General features: G+C 33.6%; 1 protein-coding gene across 1 annotated transcript in view; it reads left to right on the forward strand.

The window, feature by feature from the left end:
• The first annotated feature begins 9449 nt into the window (after nt 1-9449).
• The window catches only part of LOC126885092 (uncharacterized), a 644223-nt gene continuing 630910 nt past the window's right edge, over nt 9450-22762 (forward strand). The window contains exon 1 of the mRNA XM_050651515.1: nt 9450-9883. Within this exon, the coding sequence (XP_050507472.1) occupies nt 9766-9883 (118 nt within the window). The 5' untranslated portion in view covers nt 9450-9765. The remainder of the gene's footprint in view (nt 9884-22762) is intronic.

The following is a 22762-nucleotide window of genomic DNA, read 5'->3' on the forward strand; positions in this document are numbered from 1 at the left end:
ACGCCCATGGCTGGTACTAGAAATTCGCAATTTATGGAATCGATTCTCTGGAATCTCTGGAGGATAACTACGCGTACCAGTTTTTGGTTTTCTGAATAGAGGCGTTCTGGAGGTATGTATTTAAAAAACTAATTACAAAACGCCATTTTCAAAGAGCTAGAGCTCCCGTAGGAAGCATTTTCGAACTACAGTCGAACCCGCTTTTTGAAATAGCCTTCGTGTCAAGTAAAAATATTCCTATAACCGGCATATTCTAATAACCGATCAGTGGTGGCTAGTAGAAATAAATGTACCGAATATACGTCATGATAATACAACACACTTTGTACATGCTAAATTTGTATGCTAAATTTACAATCAAGATGAAGTAAAAATAAACAAACCAAGACACGCTAAATGCTACTAGGAGCACTTCCGAATCATAATTTACAATGTATATACATTGTAAATTCCAAATCATGATTTCCAAAGTTTATAGCTCCTCGTAGCATTTAACGTGTCTTGGTTTATTTATTTCTACTGCATCTTGATTGTAAATTTAGTATAGTGTAACTACTACTTATTTTATTAAAACACCAAACTAAATTATCTGTGCATGCATACACAAATCGTTGGTTTGGAAGAAGAATGTCACAACTCAAAAATTGTCATTTTTGAGGTTTACCCTCTAACCAACTCTAAATATTAAACTTTATTATGGGAAAAATTGTCAGAAGTTGCACTCATATAATTTCCGCTAGATGGCAACTTATGACAGTTTGACTTTGTCAAACCCATGCACTACATTTTATGGAAAAGCGGCGCAATATAGTTGTGTTTCAGTTGTTGTGGAAGTTACAACGTATTTTTTGAAGCTCAGTGTTACAAGTTAAAAAAGGAACGTATTTTTTTTTGGATTTTGTGTTTAATATTTAATGCAAGACAGTTACATTTCGTCTTAGGTAAGTATTTCTTATAAGGTATGTGAGATTATATACTTAGAATTATTATGAGCAATACAGTAACATTTCGAACAAATTTTGGGAAAAACTGTTCAACATGTTAATTACAGGTAGAAAGGTGAGAACAAGAAAGGCCTTTCTATTTATATTTAAATGATAATAATGGGCTCTTTAATATTGTAAAAGATTTTACCTCTTATTTTTTACCTTGCCAAAATTATAATGAAAACTAGCACATTAAAATTTTAAAACGTCGCTCCTGAAAATTAGAACTTTTCGACTTGTGACAGTGTTCTTCCAGACCAACGAAATAAGTACGAAATGTATGCAATATTTAGATATAGGTATACATATTTTCTTATTAGCATATGTACATACAACAGACTTTTTTTTTCTGGAAAAATAATCGGCAATGTGAGACTAATTGTTTTTGTTACATAAAATATTAGTAAATTGTTGCTCTAAAATATAATAATTAAAAAATTGGCATTGGTTTTACCCTCCAGAAAACTTATTATATGTAATACGTATTATAAAGCGGTTATTATATACAAGCGGTTATGACTTCTAAATTAACTGTTTCTAATAATCTAAACAGACAATGACGTCGGTGGTGGGTGAGCAATAAGAATATATTTACACAAATGAAAAAGTACCTACTTTATGATCGGTAAATGTTGAACTGGTGCCAATAATAAAGTAAGTAATAAAGTATTTATTATCAATAGGTCCTATAAACCAGAAATCGTTTAAATTTGTAGGAAATTGTACATAAAAAGTTTTTGGTTAGTTGAAAAATATTATATTAAGCGGTACTATTTTACTAAAACGTATTCCTATAAGCGGTTAAATTTGTTAAGTAGTAAATGAAAACTTTTGGGTACCCCAAAATTATATTCCTTAATCCGGGATATTCCTATAAGCTGTACTCTTATAAACGGGTTCGACTGTGAATTGGCTTCTTCGGTATTTGGGAATCACCGTTCTTCGTTTGTCAGGAGAGTTTATGGACACCCTGTATAATAATAGTACCTTAGTTAATTTTAGTTTAATGAATACTAAGATTTATTTAGTAATTTTTTTCCAGAATAATTCTCTGATGTCATTTATATTGTTTATTGACGATAATTTAATAATTTTATAATTTTAGTGTGATGAATACTATACTTCATTCGGTAGTGTGTTTTATTTTCCCCTAAGTTATACCCTAGACATTTTTTTAATTATACACTTAATCTTATAATTACATTGGGTATTTATCTTTTTTATACAGATTAGTATGTACTACATGCATGTACCATAGTTGTTGTGTAGAATATTGTGTTATTGTTTTTTGAGAAGCAATTCTCAAGAGTGTTTCGAAATTTTTCTGATAGGTGCTAGGAGTGTGTAACGTTATAAACGTCACATCACGGTACACGTACAGACGGTATGCCGATTTTGGCGCCTAATTCCGTCCGTTTCGCGCACGACGTCAGCTTCGAGGAACCCACACACTTGCCACTTTACTTGCAGATACATTTTTACATGCATTTGTGAAATTCTTTACACCTGATAGTTTTACGGAGCGGAGAATATATTCTGTTACTTTTAATTATTAGACATTATTGAACGTATTAATATTCAATTTATTATTTGTATTGCTTCTGGTATCGTGTGGGTCTAGCATAAATTTACAATGCCGAATTGTGCCGTATATAATTGCAAAAACTGTAATCAAAGTAGAAATGGTACAAAAATAAAATACTTAAGCATTCCAAAGACAGATAATTTGTCGAAACAATGGATAACGGCTTGTCGCAGAGAAGATAAAATTAATTTAATAAAAAATGTTAAGTTTGGAATTAATTCTAAAATGCATATTTATAAGAAATCGATATAATATTAAAAAAAGTAAAAAAATATATCAAAAAATAGCTGTATTAAATAAATATTTATATCTATAATAATATATTTTAGGTACCTATAAGTAACTTTAACTTTTTTCAGTAACGATTTGCTCAATACATTTTGAAGAAAAACATTATGAAATTCCTCTGAAACAAAGGCTTTTGAATTACTCTCCAACGAATGCTCGTCATTTAAAGGCTGATGAATCTCTACAGCGTTCAGTACCTACTCGAAACTTACCTGGAGGCTCACCAAATACTGACCTAAAGCGAAAATCTGACGGAAGAACACTGAGAATCACAAAAAGAAGACGTAGAGAAGAGGTGGAAATATTATAAAATCATCAAACACTATTTCAAGTTGTACATTAGCACATAAAAAGAACATAGAGACGATTACTGAGGAGTTACAGCTTCCAACATGTGATGAACAATTAATTTCAACATTAATAGAGACATGAATAGAGCCCCTGACTGGATACAAGCTGTCTCTAGAGGTTCTATTTTACATCCAAATGATGATTTGTGGGAAGAGGCTCTGAAACTGGAGACGGAGTTCCATAAGATGCATGGTAACTCTTTATCTAAAGAGGAGAACATTTTTCACAAATTAGCTGATATAACAATGTCACAAATAACAACTACATCAGTGCCTTACGAAGTTTTCCTTTACTTCTCTAAAACTCGAAGTTATATTAGGCTACGAGAGTTAAATAGAAAAATTAGTTTAAAAATGCTCAAAGGAGCCTAGAGAAGAAAATGTCAAAATTAACCAATTTTAGAATATAATAGTATTTTATTTTTTTTTGTTCTTTTGCAATAAATTACAGTTAAACTTCGATAAATCGGATTATTTGGGACCGTGGCCGTTCCGGGTTATCTAAAATCCGGGTTAGCCGGAGAATATAGTAAAAATTAATAAAACACTGTATACTTACTGATAAACTCCATTATTATTGCAAAATATGAAATACATCTGCACAGTACATCTAAATTACGTACAGTTGTATACAGTATTGTTTATTTCTTGGTAAAAATTCAGTCAAAGTGAAAAAGTGTTTGTTTTGCCTGATGAAAATCGGTCAGGGTTAGCCGGACAGCCGGACTTCTGGGTTATCAGAGGTCCACTTATCGGGGTTTCACTCTATTCTATAAAATGTCTGCATTTTTTCTTTCCTTTTTTTGGTAGGACGATATAACTAATAGTATTATTTATAACATCAATGTTTTCTTTTCTTGAAAATATTTTTTAATAACCTGGCAATTTAAAAGAGCAAACATTTCATCAGGTTATTAAGACAATACTGCAAAAGGTATTTATAGTATTCTTGAATTATTATTTCCTCGAAAATAATTTTCAAATACATTTTTAATTAACAAAGTATAGGTGGACAAATTTTAAATCCCTAGGAATAATTAAAAGTACATAAAACTATTTTCTCATTATCATTTTAAATTCGATAAAACTGGAACGTATCTCCTAAAAACTATATGCATTTACAAATCATTCTCCTCGCGCGTGACGTTACAACAGCGAGAGAGATGCGCCTCTGCATACCGTCTGTACGTGTACCGTGCGTCACATGTTGGTTTATCATCATCAACCTGTTTGCGTCCACTGCGGGAAGTAGGTATCCCTCAGCTCTTTCCATCTGTCTCTGTCTTGTGCGGCTTGCATACAGTTACTGATAGCGACGCCATTCTTTCGACAGCGTCTAATATTTGGGAGTCGGTCTCTCAGGGATTACACTTGGGGAGTTACAAGAATCTTGTTCACTACCTTTTCTTTGAGTGTTGATGTTTCTGCTCCATAAATGATTACAGGTAACACACATTGGTAAGATTCATTGTTTAAGGAATATGGGAACGTGCTTATTATTTTTCTTTAAATAATTATTATATTTCAATTTCTATTAATTGTATTCCTTTGTTAAAGTTCTGTTTTGTTTTTCTATTTTGCTTCCACAAATAGCTGACGGTCAACATATTCTGTTTAATCTTTATTCTTCAGTTTTAGTTTCCATTTATTTCGTTTTTATTTCCATCTACTCTTCGTCTATTCCCCGTGTTCAGACCTCCTATCTACTTCATAGACATATTATATAAAACATCTATTCCTATTCCAATTGCATACGAAATCAAAAATTAATAACCATTTTCAATTTCGCTGAAATACGAAAATACAGCCGCATCATATTTTAGTCAAATCAGAGAATGCAGCAAGCACTTCTACCGTTTTCGAAACTTATTAGTCTCTCATCAAGAGGCACATATTATGCTGCTCTCTCTGACCCAACCAGGACAAACCCCGGCGTGCAGTCACGGATTACAACGAACGAAATGGTATAGATGCCCTAGCGGCAACTGCTAGCTGGCATATAAATGGCATATATGGCACTTATATATAGATGGCATAAAAAACAACGTAATGTTACTCTATATCACACCAGACTGAAAACAATGGGAACCTTCTCTGGTTACACCCCCGAGGCTTCTACACTTTGCAAGCCATACGGATGCTGAGACTAAGGAAGATGACTAAGGAAGATGAGGGAATTTTACAATTTATACTTCACGTCCCATCTGCTCAGCGCGGTAAAGTTCCAACGAGAATGGTTCCCTTTTGGAACTTTACCGCGCTGAGCAGATGGGACGTGAATTATAAATTGTAAAATTCTCTCATATTCCTTAGGCTCAGCATCCGTATGGCTTGCAAATTGTAGAAGCCTCGGAGGTGTAACAAGAAAAGCTTCCCATTGTTTTTAGTCTAGTGGGATATAGAGTACCATTACGTTGTTTTATATGCCATTAGAGTGAAAACTTAGTCTTTTGCTAGCAGTTGCCGCTAGGGCATCTATGCCATTTCGTTCGTTGCAATCCGCGACTGCATGCCGGGGTTTGTTTTGGTTGGATCAGAGAGAGGAGCATATATCTCTTGATGAGAGACTAATAAGTTACGAAACCGGTAGAGGTGCTTGCTGGACTCTCTGATTGGATTAGAATATGATGCGGCTGTATTTTCGTTTTGCAGCTAAATTGAAAATGGTTGATAATTTTTGATTTACATGTTTACTCTGATTGGTGTACGAAGGGAACCATTCTCGTTGGAACTTTACCGCGCTGAGCAGATGGAACGTGAACTATAAATTGTAAAATTTTCTCATCTTCCTTAGTCTCAGCATCCGTATGGCTTGCAAATTGTAGAAGCCTCGGAGGTGTAACCAGAGCAGGTTCCCATTGTTTTCAGTCTGGTGGGATATAGAGTAACATTACGTTGTTTTATATGCCATTAGAATCAAAATTAAGTCTTTTCCATACGAAATATTTGTCAGATTGCAACTTTGACTGGCATGTCAAGTTTCGCTTCAATTGAAGTGGGAATACATTTTCATGTACATTTCCGTGCATTTAAAGTGTGTTTTAGTCCCAAAATTCCTTTTATATCTCTAAATCTAATTTCAAGTTTTTTGGCTTTATTTAAAATTTTTGTCCACCTTTTTGGGTAAGAGTTCCCGAACCATGTGGTACCACAGAGAATAAACTGCAGTAGCATGGATGCTACTATGAAGAACTCAACTAATGCCTGAAATTACATACATCCACATATTATTCAGCCTAAATTCAAAAATGCATCTGAAGCCAACAACGACACTAAGTATATTCAACAAGTTATTCAAGTACACGAAGCTAACAATAGATGCAATAATAATGCCACAAGTGTTATTTTCAAATTTTTGTAAAGCCTTAGGAAGGACTTGCTTCTTTTCTCTTAATATTAAATTCATTTATGCATAATAAACAACATTTGTTAATTTATCATCTTTCATTTGTCCCACTGAATCCCACTAAGTCTATAAAAACAACTACCTGTATACAGTATGGTGCAAATGAAAGGAATTAATTCGATATTTCGTAAACCGGTGATTTTAAGGAGAAATCCCGACACAGGTTAATTTTTATTTTTAAATTACGATATTTTTTTTCATATATATTATACGAGTGACGTCATCCATCTGGACGTGATGACGTAAGCGGTAATTTTTTTTAAATGAGAATAGGGGTCGTGTGCTAGCTCATTGGAAAGGTAATTCAATTTTGTATTCAGTAATATAAACACTAACATGATTATTTATTTATAGAGGGTGGCCAAAACATTATTTTTGAATTAAATGAATCGACAAAAAAGGAAGAATGTATGTAATTTATTTAATTCAAAATACAGTTTACCGCTGTCAGAAATCAGAAAATTTTGTTTATTAAACAAGCTATTGTTTATTTCATTTTAACATTGAATTTAAGCGAAAAGCAATATTTATTTGCGAATAAACATTTTTTTCTGTTTTCTGGTAACAGTAAAATGTATTGTGAATGAAATAATTTACATACATTCTTCTTTTTTGCCCGCTAATTTAATTCAAATTTTTTTTTGGACACCCTGTACAAATATGTATGTTAATGTTTATATTACTGAATAGAGAATTAAACAGCCTTTCAAATGAGCTAGCACACGACCTTTATTCTCATTTAAAAAATCATTGATTACGTCATCACGCCCAAATGGATAATGTCACTCGTATGATATATATGCCAAAATATCATAATTTAAAAATAAAAATTGAACTCTTTCGGGATTTTTCCTTAAAATCGTCGGTTTATGAAATAACGAATGTATTCCTTTCATTTGCACCATACTGTGTATAATTTTCAATGAAAATTTAAAATTATTAATCTACCTATAAATAGCATAGGTACATATTAGGATATTATCTGAGGTGAAACATGTGTCATAATTCAACATACGATACAACTTGTGGTTAGATTAAAGATATACAGGTACAGAGATATAGAATAAAATCTGGGTAATCCGCATAAAAAAAAAGCAATAAAGCGCCGGAAATAAATAAAATACCTGCAGAGCTTTACAACCACGAATGACACAATTTGGCAAAACTGATCTACCAGCTACTACAAGAAATAAGGAGAGACTGATACATTGAAAGAAATCGTCATATATGCAAAATTTATAAAACTAGTGAAAAAGAGAATAAGAGAAACAAAAACACAATCAAGGGCAGATGATTGAAATAAGACGACCAACTAGTTCCAATAATTTTCAGTATTGGTTTAGAATAGGTAACCATACATTTGACAGTGAGCAGAAATAACGTATTTACAAACAAATACACCCAATTGGTAATTGTATGTAGATGATATCAACATGATGAGAAGAACAAAAGATGCGGCAGAAAAACTTAGGGTAAATCGAAACAAACTGCAGAAGTTATAAAGGCTAGTAGTAAATACAAATAAGTCCAAATTACGTCTGCAAACCAGATCAAATAGATAAGTGCACCAACAGCAGATGCTATAGGACACCTACGTGCACAGGTTCACGTATTAGAAATTGACCTGGTCACATGTTGAGGTATACATCGGAAAACAAATACCAGATTCTATAAAAAAAATAATCAAGTCCACAGTAAATTTTAGGTATGAAACATGTCATAACAAAAAAATCTGCCAATGCATTAGACTTCTTCGAGAGAAAAATAATACGGATGGTACTGAACTCAATCAGTGAAAATAACTGACTAATTAGGATGCATGACAACACAAACATAAATATTTAATAATATGTAGATGCCAAAACCTCCTAAAAACACGTTGGAAAAGCACAGCAGTAGATCGAGATCTTTGGAGAAGGAGACCAAGGGCCGACTTGGGTTGTAATGCGATTAAATGAATGAAGTATAAAATAAGGTGGTATATCAATATTATGTTACACATTCTCGAAAAAACTACACCCGTACCTATTTAGATTCAGATATAATTTACAATTATTGGTCGTTACCTTTCAACAAAGCATCACGTAACTTTTGAGCAAGGATAAATTACATCCACATTTAGTCTCTTATTATAAATCTATTGACTTATTGTCGCATTATTTTTGATGTTAAAAATTTTAACAATGTAACTAAAAGGTTTTCAGACCTTTCAACGTAGCTAGTTTCAACTGAACTGTTAGTACACTGGACGTTTCACACTGAGGATGGTCAGTTCTGACCGAAAACGTTTTGTGATAATGCATTTGGATAATTTTTAAAAATTTTAATAAAATTATATAAATATGCAACATTAGTCTTCACTTCATTCTCACGTTGTATTCATCTTATATCATGTAAATGAGTGGCTTAGAATCAAATACAATAAAATTGTATCTTCACCTTTAAGTCAGTGCTTTCTCCATTGCAAAAGATGAGTAATAATTTTCATATGTTTATTTTATACTTTAATATCTCAAATCTCAGTTAAGCGACTGATGACGAAATGTACAAACTATTGCAATTAAATAACTAGTTTTATTTAAAGAAATAATTGTCAAACTAGCTTGGTTAATAGTAAGTATCTCCTCTCATACATGAACAGTTTTACGGATCATTAAATGTCGTTCTATATCCAGCGTACTAACAGTCCTTACGGTAAATCCAAACGCTACAGTAAAAATGAACGTAAATCACCAACACAAAAACCGACGACACAGCTACATAGTTACGCCACTGTGAGCCCCCTTCCCATTATACACGCCAACTTGCGGCACACCTCAGCAAGGTAGTTTCAACTTTGGTATGAGTTTAGTTTGGATTAAAACATCGAATAAACATTGCTACGTGTCCACGAAACCAGTTTTGTATGAAAAAAGTGAATCCAACCGCCAACGGTCGACCGTTTACGAATTCGGTCAGCAGGATTAACAGGAAGATGTAATAATATTCCTGAAAACCGTTTTCTTCGTTCAGAACGTGTCTTTTTTAGTAAACAAAAGTTTTATTGATTTGTGACATGTGTCAGTAGGGTCATGCGCTGCAGTTGTGTTGTTGTTGTTTTTGTTTGTTGTGATTTGTGATAGTTGTTGAAAATCATGTTGTTTATGTGATATGGCGGAAATAAAGCCCCTGTATTCGACATGTGTTGCTGTCTTAGGATTTATCTGCTTTGTGGTTGGCGCTACTGCAGTTGGAATACCTATGTGGGGATATTTCAGCACGCCTGTTGGTGAGTTTGAATTTTTTGTTTTTGTGTCAAAGCAGATAATGTTAATACACACAGCATCTTTAACACAACCATGGTTATAAAAAAATGAAGCCGGTACCTTTAAATCATTTGTTAATCTGCTAATGTTGACTAATTAATATGACTTAAAAGGTACACTCATGATACCAATGCTATAAAAAAAATCATAAAGCTATAATATAATACATAAATAACTATTTTTTTAAATTGGAGGAATATGTTTTAAAATATATTGTTTCCAATTATTGAACTAATAAAAGCTAATAAAAAAAAGTGACAGGAAAAACAATTTTTAACATGTTTTGCATATTCGTTTATGCATTTGTCCTTGGAATTTTTATTTGCATATATTTTGGCGATAACTTTTAGTCCCAGAATATTGATTTACCACTGATGATGCTAAAAGTCCTGAGGTTACCAGCCGTCGACAATTCTTTTGTTACAACCAATTAAATCGATTAAATTTCTGTATTTGAAAACGATATCTATCGTAGATGTTAAAACAAAGTAGATGGGTAGTTACCACTGATCAAGGGATTAAATACATATTATCTTTAAATCACCGCATAACAGAATATTTTTAGTTACGCATATTACTATGTGATAAATTACTACCATCTTTTTAAAGGGCCCAATAATATTCAGCTCAGCAAGATGCTCTTGTTCGAGGTGTGAAATTTCATAAACAAGGGACCAGTTCATATAATAAATAGGTCCCTTCTTTATGGAATTACGCACCTCAAACAGTGGCACCCCGTTGAAGTAGGTAAATATTAATGAGCCTCGTAGATAGATAGTAGAATAAATAGGTATTACTATTAGAATAGGGCATTTGGGAAAAAATAAATTGATTTTTAAATATAGCACCTAGAGACGTACGTGCAACTTATTGCATTGTGTTCAGGATGACATCAGGAAAAAAGTTTATCATCGAAAAATGGGTGGGAATGCATAATTGCATTTTAAAGTGCATAAAATGCATCCAAGAATGCATAAACATTTCAAAATCAGTACATTAAGGTAATAAGGGCTAGATTATATAGTCTGGCGGATTTATGGGGCCAGTAAACACGAACACGTCATCAGAACCTACCCCCGGAACTCTTGGTGCCCAGGGTCACTGTTGAGGCACGTCATCTTCTGAAGTTGAGGAATTCCTGCCCTAAATTGATACAAACATATTACTCGGGGGGTTTTGGGGGTACCGAACACAAATACAATCAGAACTGACCCTTGGAGCACCTAGTGCTCAGGGTGACTGATATGCATGTATTATTCTGAAATTTCGAGCCTTTTTAACATTAAATTGATGCAAATAGATTACTCGGGGGGGTTTTTGGGGTTGCTGAACACGAATAAGCCGTCAGAACCGACCTCTGAAAACTGAAAGCCCTTGAAACTACAGACGGTGACGTGCAATTCAATCATCTTGGGACTAGGTGCACCGGAAGTCGGATTTGATGTCATATTCGTCTTCAGCAACCCCAACAAACCTCCTAGTAATCTGTTTGATCAATTTAGTGCGGAAACCCCCTAAACTCGAGAAGTTGACGTACAACAGTGAACCTGTGCACCAGGTGCTCCAGGGGTCAGTTCTGACGACGTATTCATGTTCAACGATCCCAAAAACCCACGAGTATTCTGTTTACATTAGGTTAGAGCCGAAAACCCTCGAAACTCCAGATGACGTGCCTTAGCAGTTACTCTGGGCACCAGGTGCTTCGGGGGTCGGTTCTGATTGCATATTAGTTTTCAGCGACCGCAACAACCCCAGGGTAACAAAATTTGTCCCATAATATACTGACTTTGACATGTTGATGAACATTTGGATGAATATTATGCACTTTAAAATGCAATTATGCATTACCACCCACATTTTGATTGCAGACTTTGTTCCTGGCGTCATCCTGAACCCAATGCAAAAAGGTTGCACCTCTCTGGGTGCTACATTTAAAAATCGATTTATTCCGTTGTTTTTAGTACTAAATTCCTTGATCTATACCACCGAATTTTATTTTTTTATTAGTCGGTTGCAACTACGCTTCTGCTTTGTGTTAACATCTATAATAGAAAGAAGAAAAAGGTCTTAGTCTTAGAAGAAATATTTTATTATTTATACAAATACCATTAACTCTGTGGTGTTACCAACTTTTTGTAAATATTGTATATTTTTATTAGCATTCTCATATACCAATATACGGCAAGCGAGGACCTACAAGCAGATGCCCGTGACCCGTGACATATTCCTCGTTTGCAACCGGGCAAATTTAAGTGCCAAGATATTCGCAAATAAACAAGAAAATATTAAAAATTGAATAAAATGTTATACTGACCTCTTCTAGTTTTGACGCAATACGCATATATACTTTTGACGTTTTTGACAAAAATTAAATATTTGCGAACTACTAATTTAAAATTAAGAAAATGGCGATTTTTTGAAAATACCGAAAATACCGAAAAGTACTAAGGTACTAAGTACTCCTCGCGTATTTTTTCTGATTAAAAATTTTTGTTACAAATTTTTTAAACACCCTTTAAACAATATCAAAATACACAAATCATTATTTCATAATATGATTGACACCAACTACAGAGGTAAATCAATTATTACTGTGTTGATGCACTTAGGTAGCCTAACTACTCGGATGCACCTGGGATCTAATTAGGTGGTCAATATCCTACTGCGGTATGTCGTTTCTTGCCTTAAGTTACTCCTACCAGAGTTTGAGGAATACGCTCTAAAAAGAATGCAAAATATTGACTCCAGTCTTTTCAAAAAAGTCCATGATCAGTCTCGCAATATGTGACCTTGTATTATCCTGCTGAAAAATTGGATATTGAGCATCTGAAGGTAGGGCATAAATAAGCTTCCAGAATGTGTTCTATGTTTAACTGAGCTTCCATGATCCCTTTGGCGAATATTAAATGTGACTTTGAACCATAAACGATAGCACCTCATACCATAACCCCTACTTACAGCACATCTTAGGAAGGTAGTTTCAACTTTGGTATGAGTTTAGTTTGCATAAAAACATCGAATAAACATTGCTACATTTCCACAAAACCAGTTTTGTATGAAAAAAGTATATCCAACCACCAACGGTCGACGGTTTACGAATTCGATCAGAAGGATTAACAGGAAGATGTAATAATAATCCCAAAAACAGTTTTCTTCGTTCAGAACATGTCTTTTTTAGTAAACAAAAGTTTTATTCATTTGTGACATGTGCCAGTAGGGTTATGCCTCGGGTTATGCGCTACAGTTGTGTTGTTGTTGTTTTTGTTTGTTGTGATTTGTGATTGTGTTATTGAAAATCATGTTGTTTATGTGATATGGCGGAAATAAATCCCTGTATTCGACATGTGTTGCTGTCTTTGGACTTATCTGCTTTGTGGTTGGCGCTACTGCAGTTGGAATACCTATGTGGGGATATTTCAGCATGTGTGTTGGTGAACTTTTTGTTTCTGTGTCAAAGCAGATAGTACAAATAGCATCTTCACAACCATGATTATAAAAAATGAAGCTGGTACCTTTAACTCATTCTTTAATCCGCTAATGTTGACTAATTAATATGACTTAAAAGGTATACCCATGATACCAATGCTATAAAAAAATTCATAATTCTATAAACTATTATACATATTTCTTAAATTGGAAAAATGTGTTTTAAAATATCATATAATTGTTTTCAAGTATTAAACAAATAAAAGTTAATCAGAAAAAAAAATGACTTGAAAAATAATTATTTTTAACATGTTTTGCATATTTCGTCTATGCATTTGTCCTTGGAATTTGTATTTGCATATATTTTGGCGTTAACTTTTAGTCCCAGAATATTGATTTGTACTGATGATGCCAAAAGTCCTAACGTTACCAGCATCGTCGACTATTATTTTATTACAACCGATAAAATCGATTAAATTTCTGTATTTGAAAAACGATATAAAAGCGATTAAAACCAAGTAGAAGGGTAGTCACCACCGATTAAGGGATTAAATAATATTATCTTTAAAATACCGCATATCAAACATTTCTTTAGATACGCAGATCACTATGTGATAAATTACTACCTTCTTTCAAGAGACTCATTAATATTCCGTTCAGGAGGCTGATCTTGTACGAGGTGTGAAATTTCATAAACAAGGGACCAGTTCTAAGAGCAAAATATGTCCCTTGTTTATATGCAACTACACACTTCGAACGGTTGCACCCCGCTGAGCTAAATATTAATGAGCTTCTTAGATAGATAGTAGAACTATTCTACTAGACCAGTCACTTTGCTAGACAATATTCTAACAATTCTGCTTGACCATGCTAGAGAATTTAGGAAAAAATAAATTGATAAATACAGCACATAGAGACGTGCAACTTTTTGCGTTGCATTAAGGATGACGTAAGGAAAAAGTCCACAATTAGGGTCACCATAAAGATTATAACGGTCAGATTATGTTATTCAACGCCATTTTGGGGCCAACTAAATCAACCTTCAGAACTTCTGGTGCCCCAAAATCAGTATATTAAGGTATTAAAGGTCAGATTATGGCATTCGATGGGTTTTTGGGGCCACTAAATGCGAATACATCATCAGAACCGATTCCCAGAGCTTCTGGTGCCCAGGGTAACTGCTGAGGCACGTCATCTTCTGTAGTCGAGGGTTTTCTGCCCTAAATTGATACAAACAGATTAGTCGGAGTTTTTGGGAGTGCTGAATATGAATATGAAATTAAAACAGACCCTCTGAGTACCTACCTAGTGCCAGAGTGACTGATAGGCATGTATTATTCTGAAATTTCGAGGCTTTCCAACATTAAATTGATGCGAGTAGATGACTCTGAGGGTTTTAGGGTTGCTGAATACGAATACACCATTAGAGCCGACGCCGACGTAAGAAAACCGAAAGCCCTAGAAACTCCATACGATGACGTTCATATCAGTTATCCTTGGCACTAGGTACTCCGGGGATCGGTTTTGATATCATATTCTTGTTCAGTAACCCCCAAAAAAACTTCGAGTAATCTGTTTGTATCAATTTAGTGTCAAAATCCTCCGAAACATCAGAAGGTGACGTACCTCAGACTCAGCAGTGAGCCAGGGCATCAGGTGTTCTGGAAGTAATTTCTGACGACATATTTTTGTTCATTTATCCGAAAAAACTAGAGTAATCTGTTTGCATCATTTTTTTGTGCCGAAAATCCTCGAAACTCCAGATGACGTGATATTCATGTTCAGTGATCCCAACATCCCCAGTGTTTCAAAATTTTGCCCTAAATATACTGATTTTGACATGCTTATGCAGTTTTAAATGCATAGTAAACACTTTAAAATTACTTATGCATTTCAAATAATTTTTCTATTGTACACTTTTTTCCTGACATCACCCTGAACTCAATGCCAACAGTTGCACGTCTTTGGTTGCTGTAATAAAAATTCTACCTAAGATTTATTTAAATAGCTACAGTAGAAAGAAGAAACAAGTTTTAGAAGAAATATTTTATTATTTATACATATACCACTCATGTAGACTTCAGAATTAACAGACTCCAATCTGTTCAAAGAAGTTCATCATCCTCGCAATGTGTGACCGCATCATTCTCGCAATGTGTGACCTTGTCTTATCTTGCTGAAAAATTTGATGTTGAACGTCTGAAGGTAGGGTATAGATAAGGTTCCAGAATGTGTTACGTTTAGCTAAGTTCTCATGATTCCTCTGGCGAAGATTAAAGGTGACTTTAAACCATAAACGATAACACCTCACACCATAACCCCAACTTACCAACCACCACCTTCAATCTAAGTTTAGTTTGGATTAAAACATCGTATAAGTAAACATTGCTACGTGTCCAGAAACCAGTTTTGCTGTCTGTGTTCGACATGTGTTGCTGTCTTAAGCCCGCACTTCACTCTCGTCGAAGTCGATCGAGGTTCAACAAGTACGAGAGTGTAGACGGCCACCTTGTGTAACTTTGCCTGACTTCGTTCTACTTCCATTCTCTATCGGTCTGGTCAAAGGGATCTTTGTCGGTATCGCACCGCTCTTTGTCGGTACCGCACTTCGAATGAGTGTGTAGAGAGGTTACTTAGGACTTCGGTCAACTTTGGCGAAGTAACTTCGCCGATAGTGTTTAGCCCGTTTTAGGATTTATCTGCTTTGTGGTGACGCTACTGAAGTTGGAATACCTATGTGGGGATATTTCAGCAGGCCTGTTGGTGAGTTTGAATTTTTTATTTCTGTGTCAAAGCAGATAATACACACAGCATCTTTAACACAAACATGGTTATATAGAATGAAACCGGTACCTTCAAATCATCTTTTGATCCGCTAAGTTTTGCCTAATTTGCCCAACCTCACTATTAAATATATTTTTTTAATTGGGATTCGAGTTGAAGAATATATTTTAAAATATCATAGGTACAATTGTTTTGAATTATTAAAGAAATAAAATCTAACCAGAAAAAAGTAATTTGATAAACAATTTTTTGCATTTGTCCTTGGAATTTTTTTGCATATATATTGGCCATAACTTTTAGTGGCAGACTATTGATTTGCCGCAAATAATGCTAAAAGGTTGTGAGTTTACCATCATCGTCAACAATTTTTTTGTTCCAACCCATTAAATGGATTAAATTTTTGTATTTGAAAAACGATACCTATTTTAGATATTAAAACAAAGCAGAAGGGTAGTCACGACCGACTAGTTAAAAAACTTACTACTATCGCATAGTACAATCTAAGGTCTAAGGGATCAAATAATATTATCTCTGAACCACCGCCTAACAGAGTATTATCTAGTAACGCAGGCCACTATGTAATACTACCACCAACTATTTTATTATATTATTTTTATAAAAAATACTTGTCATTATTTATAAATAGATTATTTAGAAATATGTTATTATTTATATACCTACTACTAACTCTGTCATGTAAACTTTTTGTAGATATTAAAAGTCTTAAAATACCTATTTTTGCCTATAATATATATGTAGGCGAGCGGAAACCCCCAGAAAGGTGACCGTGACCTATAACTTGTGTGCAACCGGGTAGATACTGGTACCAAAATGTTGGCAATAACAATTTGCAGGACTGGGGCGGTGGAACATACAAATAAACAAGAAAAAAGTAAAAAATTTATATGTAAGTAACTCTTCGAGTTTTTACACAGTATAATACTGTTGATATTTCTGCAAAAAATCAAGAAATAAATATTGAAGTACTTACTACTCGTCGGATATTTTTTATACTTATAAAATTCACTCATCTGTTGGTCTACAAAAAATGTTGCCTCATACGATTTAAAACTAAAAATGTCCTTATTTAGTTTCAGAATACTATGTAGGATGGCAGGATTCTCATTGTGCGGTTGAATAGTTTAAAGTACAGACATGTCTGGACTATCCATGTCCAATAAGGTGTGATGATACAAAATTCTTTCAGGATAGTTTAAGAAAGAAGAAAAATATGTGTTAAAAATGTATTAGATGATATTCATTACTTATACGAAATTAAATTCTACTGAATAATTAAGAGTTTGGGCGCAAAATTTTGGATCAATGCTGTTTAAATGCATTATTTTTTTCTCGAATTCTGAGAAAACTAAGTAATAAGTATGTTTAAAAAATTTAAACGCAGAATGAAAAAGTACATTATTAGCGAGGGCTGAAATTCCCTGAAAACTTTTATAATAATTGATGGATTCGACCGTTACTTGATGGAAGTTCATTTTATCCAACAATAAAACACTGAAAACGTTTGTTTTCTGTACTTCCACAAAATTTATTACAACTAAGTGACTACAGGTGTTTCGGCAGAGTGCCTTTCTCAAGTGATATAGTTTACAATGTGTTTGCCTTTTTTTCAGAAGAGCCGTAAGTCTTTAACAGAAGAGGTTGAGGAGTGGGGAGCTGTTTGTCTCGAGTTAATCATTCAGAATTATATCTGTATTTTTCAATTTATTAATTTCCATAGATTCTAAAAAAGATAGCTTAAGGCTTTTATTTTGGATATGCAGAACTTGAAACTCTTCATTGAAAGAATGATTATGATCTAGAAGGTGAAGTGCGTATGTAGAAGTGTCTGTTTTTCTATTGTTGAAAGCCCTTTTGTATTCTGCTATCCGTTTGTCAAAGGTTCTGCCAGTTTGACCCATGTAAGTTTTCGGACAGTCACCACAAGTTAGTTTGTACACACCACTCTGTAGTTGCTTTCTCTTTCGGCTTTTATTGTTCTTAATATATTTACTTAAGTTGCTGTTAGTTCTGAAGGCCGGTGTTATTCCTTTTTTTATGTATCTGGCTATTTTTGTTGTTATCTTGCCAGTATATGTGAGAGAGCAGAAGGTACTGAGTTTTTTCTGTGGTGGTGGATACATTAATTTCAGGGCTTTCTTATGGAGTTTTTGGTTTAAAATTTTGTTAACTGTTTGTTCGTTATAGCCATTGTTTACTGCTATTTGTTTCATGATATTTAGTTCTATCTCGAAGTTATTTTTTGTCATGGGAATTTCTTGTTGAAAGCCCTTTTGTGTTCTGCTATCCGTTTGTCAAAGGTTCTGCCAGTTTGACCGATGTAAGTTTTCGGACAGTCACCACAAGACAGAAATTCTGTCATTCTAACAGAAATTCTCATGACAAAATATAACTTCGAGATAGAACTAAACATCATTAAACAAATAGCAGTAAACAATGGCTATAACGAACAAACAGTTAACAAAATTTTAAACCAAAAACTCCTTAAGAAAGCCCTGAAATTAATGTATCCACCACCACAGAAAGAACTCAGTACCTTCTGCTCTCTCACATATACTGGCAAGATAACAACAAAAATAGCCAGATACATAAAAAAAAGGAATAACACCGGCCTTCAGAACTAACAACAACTTAAGTAAATATATTAAGAACAATAAAAGCCGAAAGAGAAAGCAACTACAGAGTGGTGTGTACAAACTAACTTGTGGTGACTGTCCGAAAACTTACATCGGTCAAACTGGCAGAACCTTTGACAAACGGATAGCAGAATACAAAAGGGCTTTCAACAATAGAAAAACAGACACTTCTACATACGCACTTCACCTTCTAGATCATAATCATTCTTTCAATGAAGAGTTTCAAATTCTGCCTATCCAAAATAAAGGCCTTTAGCTATCTTTTTTAGAATCTATGGAAATTAATAAATTGAAAAATACAGATATAATCCTGAATGACCAACTCGAGACAAACAGCTCCCCACTCCTCAATCTCTTCAGTTAAAAACTTAAAAAGGCAAACACATTGTAAACTATATCACTTGAGAAAGGCACTCTGCCGAAACAGCTGTAGTCATTTAGTTGTAATACATTTTGTGGAAGTATAGAAAACAAACGTTTTCAGTGTTTTATTGTTAAACTTCTATAATGTATATTTTAATATGTTACAGGAATGAAAAACGGAGAAAATTGAGTGTGATTTTTAATTTGAGATATCTAATTCAAACGAAACTTTTTGTTTATTCTAAGGGACTTTCGGCCTTCGGTAATAAGGTATTCTGTCATTCTCCGTTTAAGTTTTTAAAAAATATTTATTCGTTTATTCAGGATTCGAAAAAAATGCCAAAAATTTCGGGCCGATGCATTTAAAAATCATTGGCCCGAAATTTTGCAACTACTGTCATAAGTTAAAATTATTTCTGTAATTTCTAATTTTCACTTCGGTGTTTTACTAACATTATGAAAATATTGACTATTTGTTCATCGAAAATATTAGAAACTAAGATTTTTGCTTTATTTAAAACAGGCATTTAGTTCAATTTACAAACATCGCCATTATTTATATAATTTATCCACTCTGGCATTGCAATCCAGTAGTCAAGGAACTGCCTTCTTGTGGTCACTTGGGCATTCCTAATTTATTTATTTAATGTTTTGGATTTCACCAACCCACACAGAAGAGATGATCGTTTAGCCGTTTTTCTACTTCTAGGTGGAATTTATTTATGCTACCAATTTGATTAGGCTAATTTTCATATTTTGATAAATTTCACTGTTCCAGTTCTTTGAGCATTGTTTTTTTTACGAAGGGTAGCAGGGTTGCAAAAAACATGTTTTTTTAATTTTAAACAAAACAAACGTTTTTTTTGTTTTAAACGTTTTTTTTTGTTTTAAACATGTTTTTTTAAACGTTTTTTTGCTTTAAAAATGTTTTTTTTTTTAATTTTATATTTTAAACAAATAAAACTTAGAAGAAAACATTGTTTAAATCATATTTCCCTAAACATAATATTAATTGAAAGTGTTTGGTCTATTATTGTTATTCTACTCAATAATAGATAAGAAAACCAATTGCAAAATTAGGAGCTATTGCCTGGGGAACCCCAGACTATTTACTATTTATAAATCCGCATTACAAGTTGTCTATTGCAATAACGTCCATTGTCAGTTATTTTGTGCTGTTTCTGGTGGTGCTTAGTGTTTTTTTTAACATGCAAATGATTTGGTGACCCCAGCTCATTTTTTGGCAAATTTGCTCGATCATCGCTTTATTGAAAATAAACTTATCATCCATCCATTATAAATTATCATCCAGAAGCATTTTAGATTATTATTATTACCAGGCAAAGTGTTGTACCCTTTACTCCATATGTTTTCTAAACACCTATATTGAGAATGTAAAACCATTGGCATGGTGGCGTTCTAAGAAAAAAATAAATGGGTATACTACAGCACTGAAACTTGCTCAACAGCTTCAGACAGCTGTTGCATCGTCAGCCAACATAGAAAGACTCTTCTCATCATAAGGTTTACCATTCCAAACTACGTAATCGGCTAGGCAATGTCAAAGCTGCTAAGTTGGCTTCAATTTTTAAAGAGCTTAATTCCATCAGTGATAACGTGACTGATTTAAATTACAAGATTACTATGAGTCTGAAACAGTTTTGAGAGATTGATTAACTCTTTTGCAAAATATTTTCAGATTTCCAATTTTTTTTGTGTTCAGATTATTAATAAATAAATAATATATATGTTAAAAAGTTTATATAATGTATTTGAGAATTTTTTTGATGTTATATTAATAAAGAAAATGAAAAAAAAAGCACTTGTTTAATTTAAGTGTTTTAAACAAAAACTGTTTTAAACATAAGCAAACGTTTAAAACATGTTTAAAACAGTTGATTAAAACAAAATGTTTAAAACAAAACAACCCTGAAGGGTAGGTCGCTAGCCTTGGAGGGACCACGTAGATCGGATGGACCCTGAACGTATGGCGCATTGGGCGAAAACACTGAAGCCTAACACCAAGCGACCCATAGGAAGACCCAAAAAACGATGGTACGAGAGTTGGAGCTCCGGATCGCAGCAAAGACTATAACAGAAGAAACAGGACATAGTCCTATTACAAGAAGAAGAAGAAGAAGAAGATAAATTTCACAACTGTCTGTTGTAAAACTACATTTAATTATTGTGGAACTTTGTGAGTTTTTTATTTAATGTAGGTTCTGAAGAAAGTACCATTAACTGGCCTAGTTCCCCAAAGTGCGTATTCTGATTTCAACTAAAACGTATTAGATATTATTGCTAGATTAATCAATATTAAAGAGGAACCAGCCCACATAAACTATACAAACCTAGAATCGGAATAACGAGGTGAAATCCGTATCATAGAATTTGCTACCAACTTGTATGTGTTCAAGAAAAATCAGAACTTTCACTCTTTTCATAACATACTCCATATTAAAAACAACACTGAAGATTCAAAATAATAATGATATTGTCAAATTCTGTAAGCTTAAAATAAAAGACATTAGTGATTGTTTTCTGTCTCTGTCAAAAGACGAGTTAGACTGGCATGGGCGGTATTTGGCTAAGCTACATCCTTAAAAACAAAAGAAATCCACAAAATCGTAAGACCAAGTTACATACTTAATGCGCACTCACTGTTCTCATTTGTTTCTCAAACATGAACGTTTACAAAAGCAAACATGGACAACATCATAAAAACGCAAAGAGTAATGGAGAGACAAATGTTGCATATAAGGCTAATGGATAAAACGAGAAACGAGTGGATAAGATAGAAAACAAAATTCAGGGATTTTAGACAAAAAGAGATGTTAGACAAGAAGTTGCAAAATTGAAATGGAGATTTGCCGGGCATAATACGAGACAGGAAGAACACTTATGGAACAAAATTCTTATAAATTGGAGAAAACTGAAATATAAATGAAGCAGAGGAGTTTTCAAAATGAGATGGGCAGATGATATGTACCAAGAAGCATGTGGGCTCTAGGTGGACGACTGTAGCGACAGACAGAGAAGAATGGAAAGGACTGTGGAGGCCTATTTCCAAATATGGACCGAAGAAATCTAATTAGATAGATAGCTAGAATTGTTTTCTGATTAATTGTTGAAGACGAAGGAACTCTTTTTAAGTCCTACTAATTTATGCTATATATGTGCAGTGGGTACTGCAGACAAAAATAAAAAAAAATAAATATGAAGTCGACCATATTTGTGATTTAGGAGATGCGTTGCAGATCCAGTTATTTGATACTAAAATAAAAATGGATCGACATTTTACGCAATATCGAAAAGCCGTTTACAAAATTCACGCTTCCCTTCTGAGCTTTGAGATTTATCGCTCGAAGTCTTAAAAAACTAAGGAAATTTAATTTAGTGTTACAAAACGCAAAATAGGTTTTTGTTGCTATAGTATGAATACACGAAGTAACGAAATATAACGAAGTAACGAAGGCGAAAACCCGTTCGCCTGTGTATTTCCAAAACTATAACTACATTATGATCCTGTGTAAATAATATGGAAGGACTAATACAATGCTAATACTGTTTAATTTTTGCAGTTTTTTATTTTTTTATTTTTATGTATTTTTATTA

This window comes from Diabrotica virgifera, chromosome 5, assembly GCF_917563875.1.
Source record: "Diabrotica virgifera virgifera chromosome 5, PGI_DIABVI_V3a".
NCBI classification, from domain to species: domain Eukaryota; kingdom Metazoa; phylum Arthropoda; class Insecta; order Coleoptera; family Chrysomelidae; genus Diabrotica; species Diabrotica virgifera.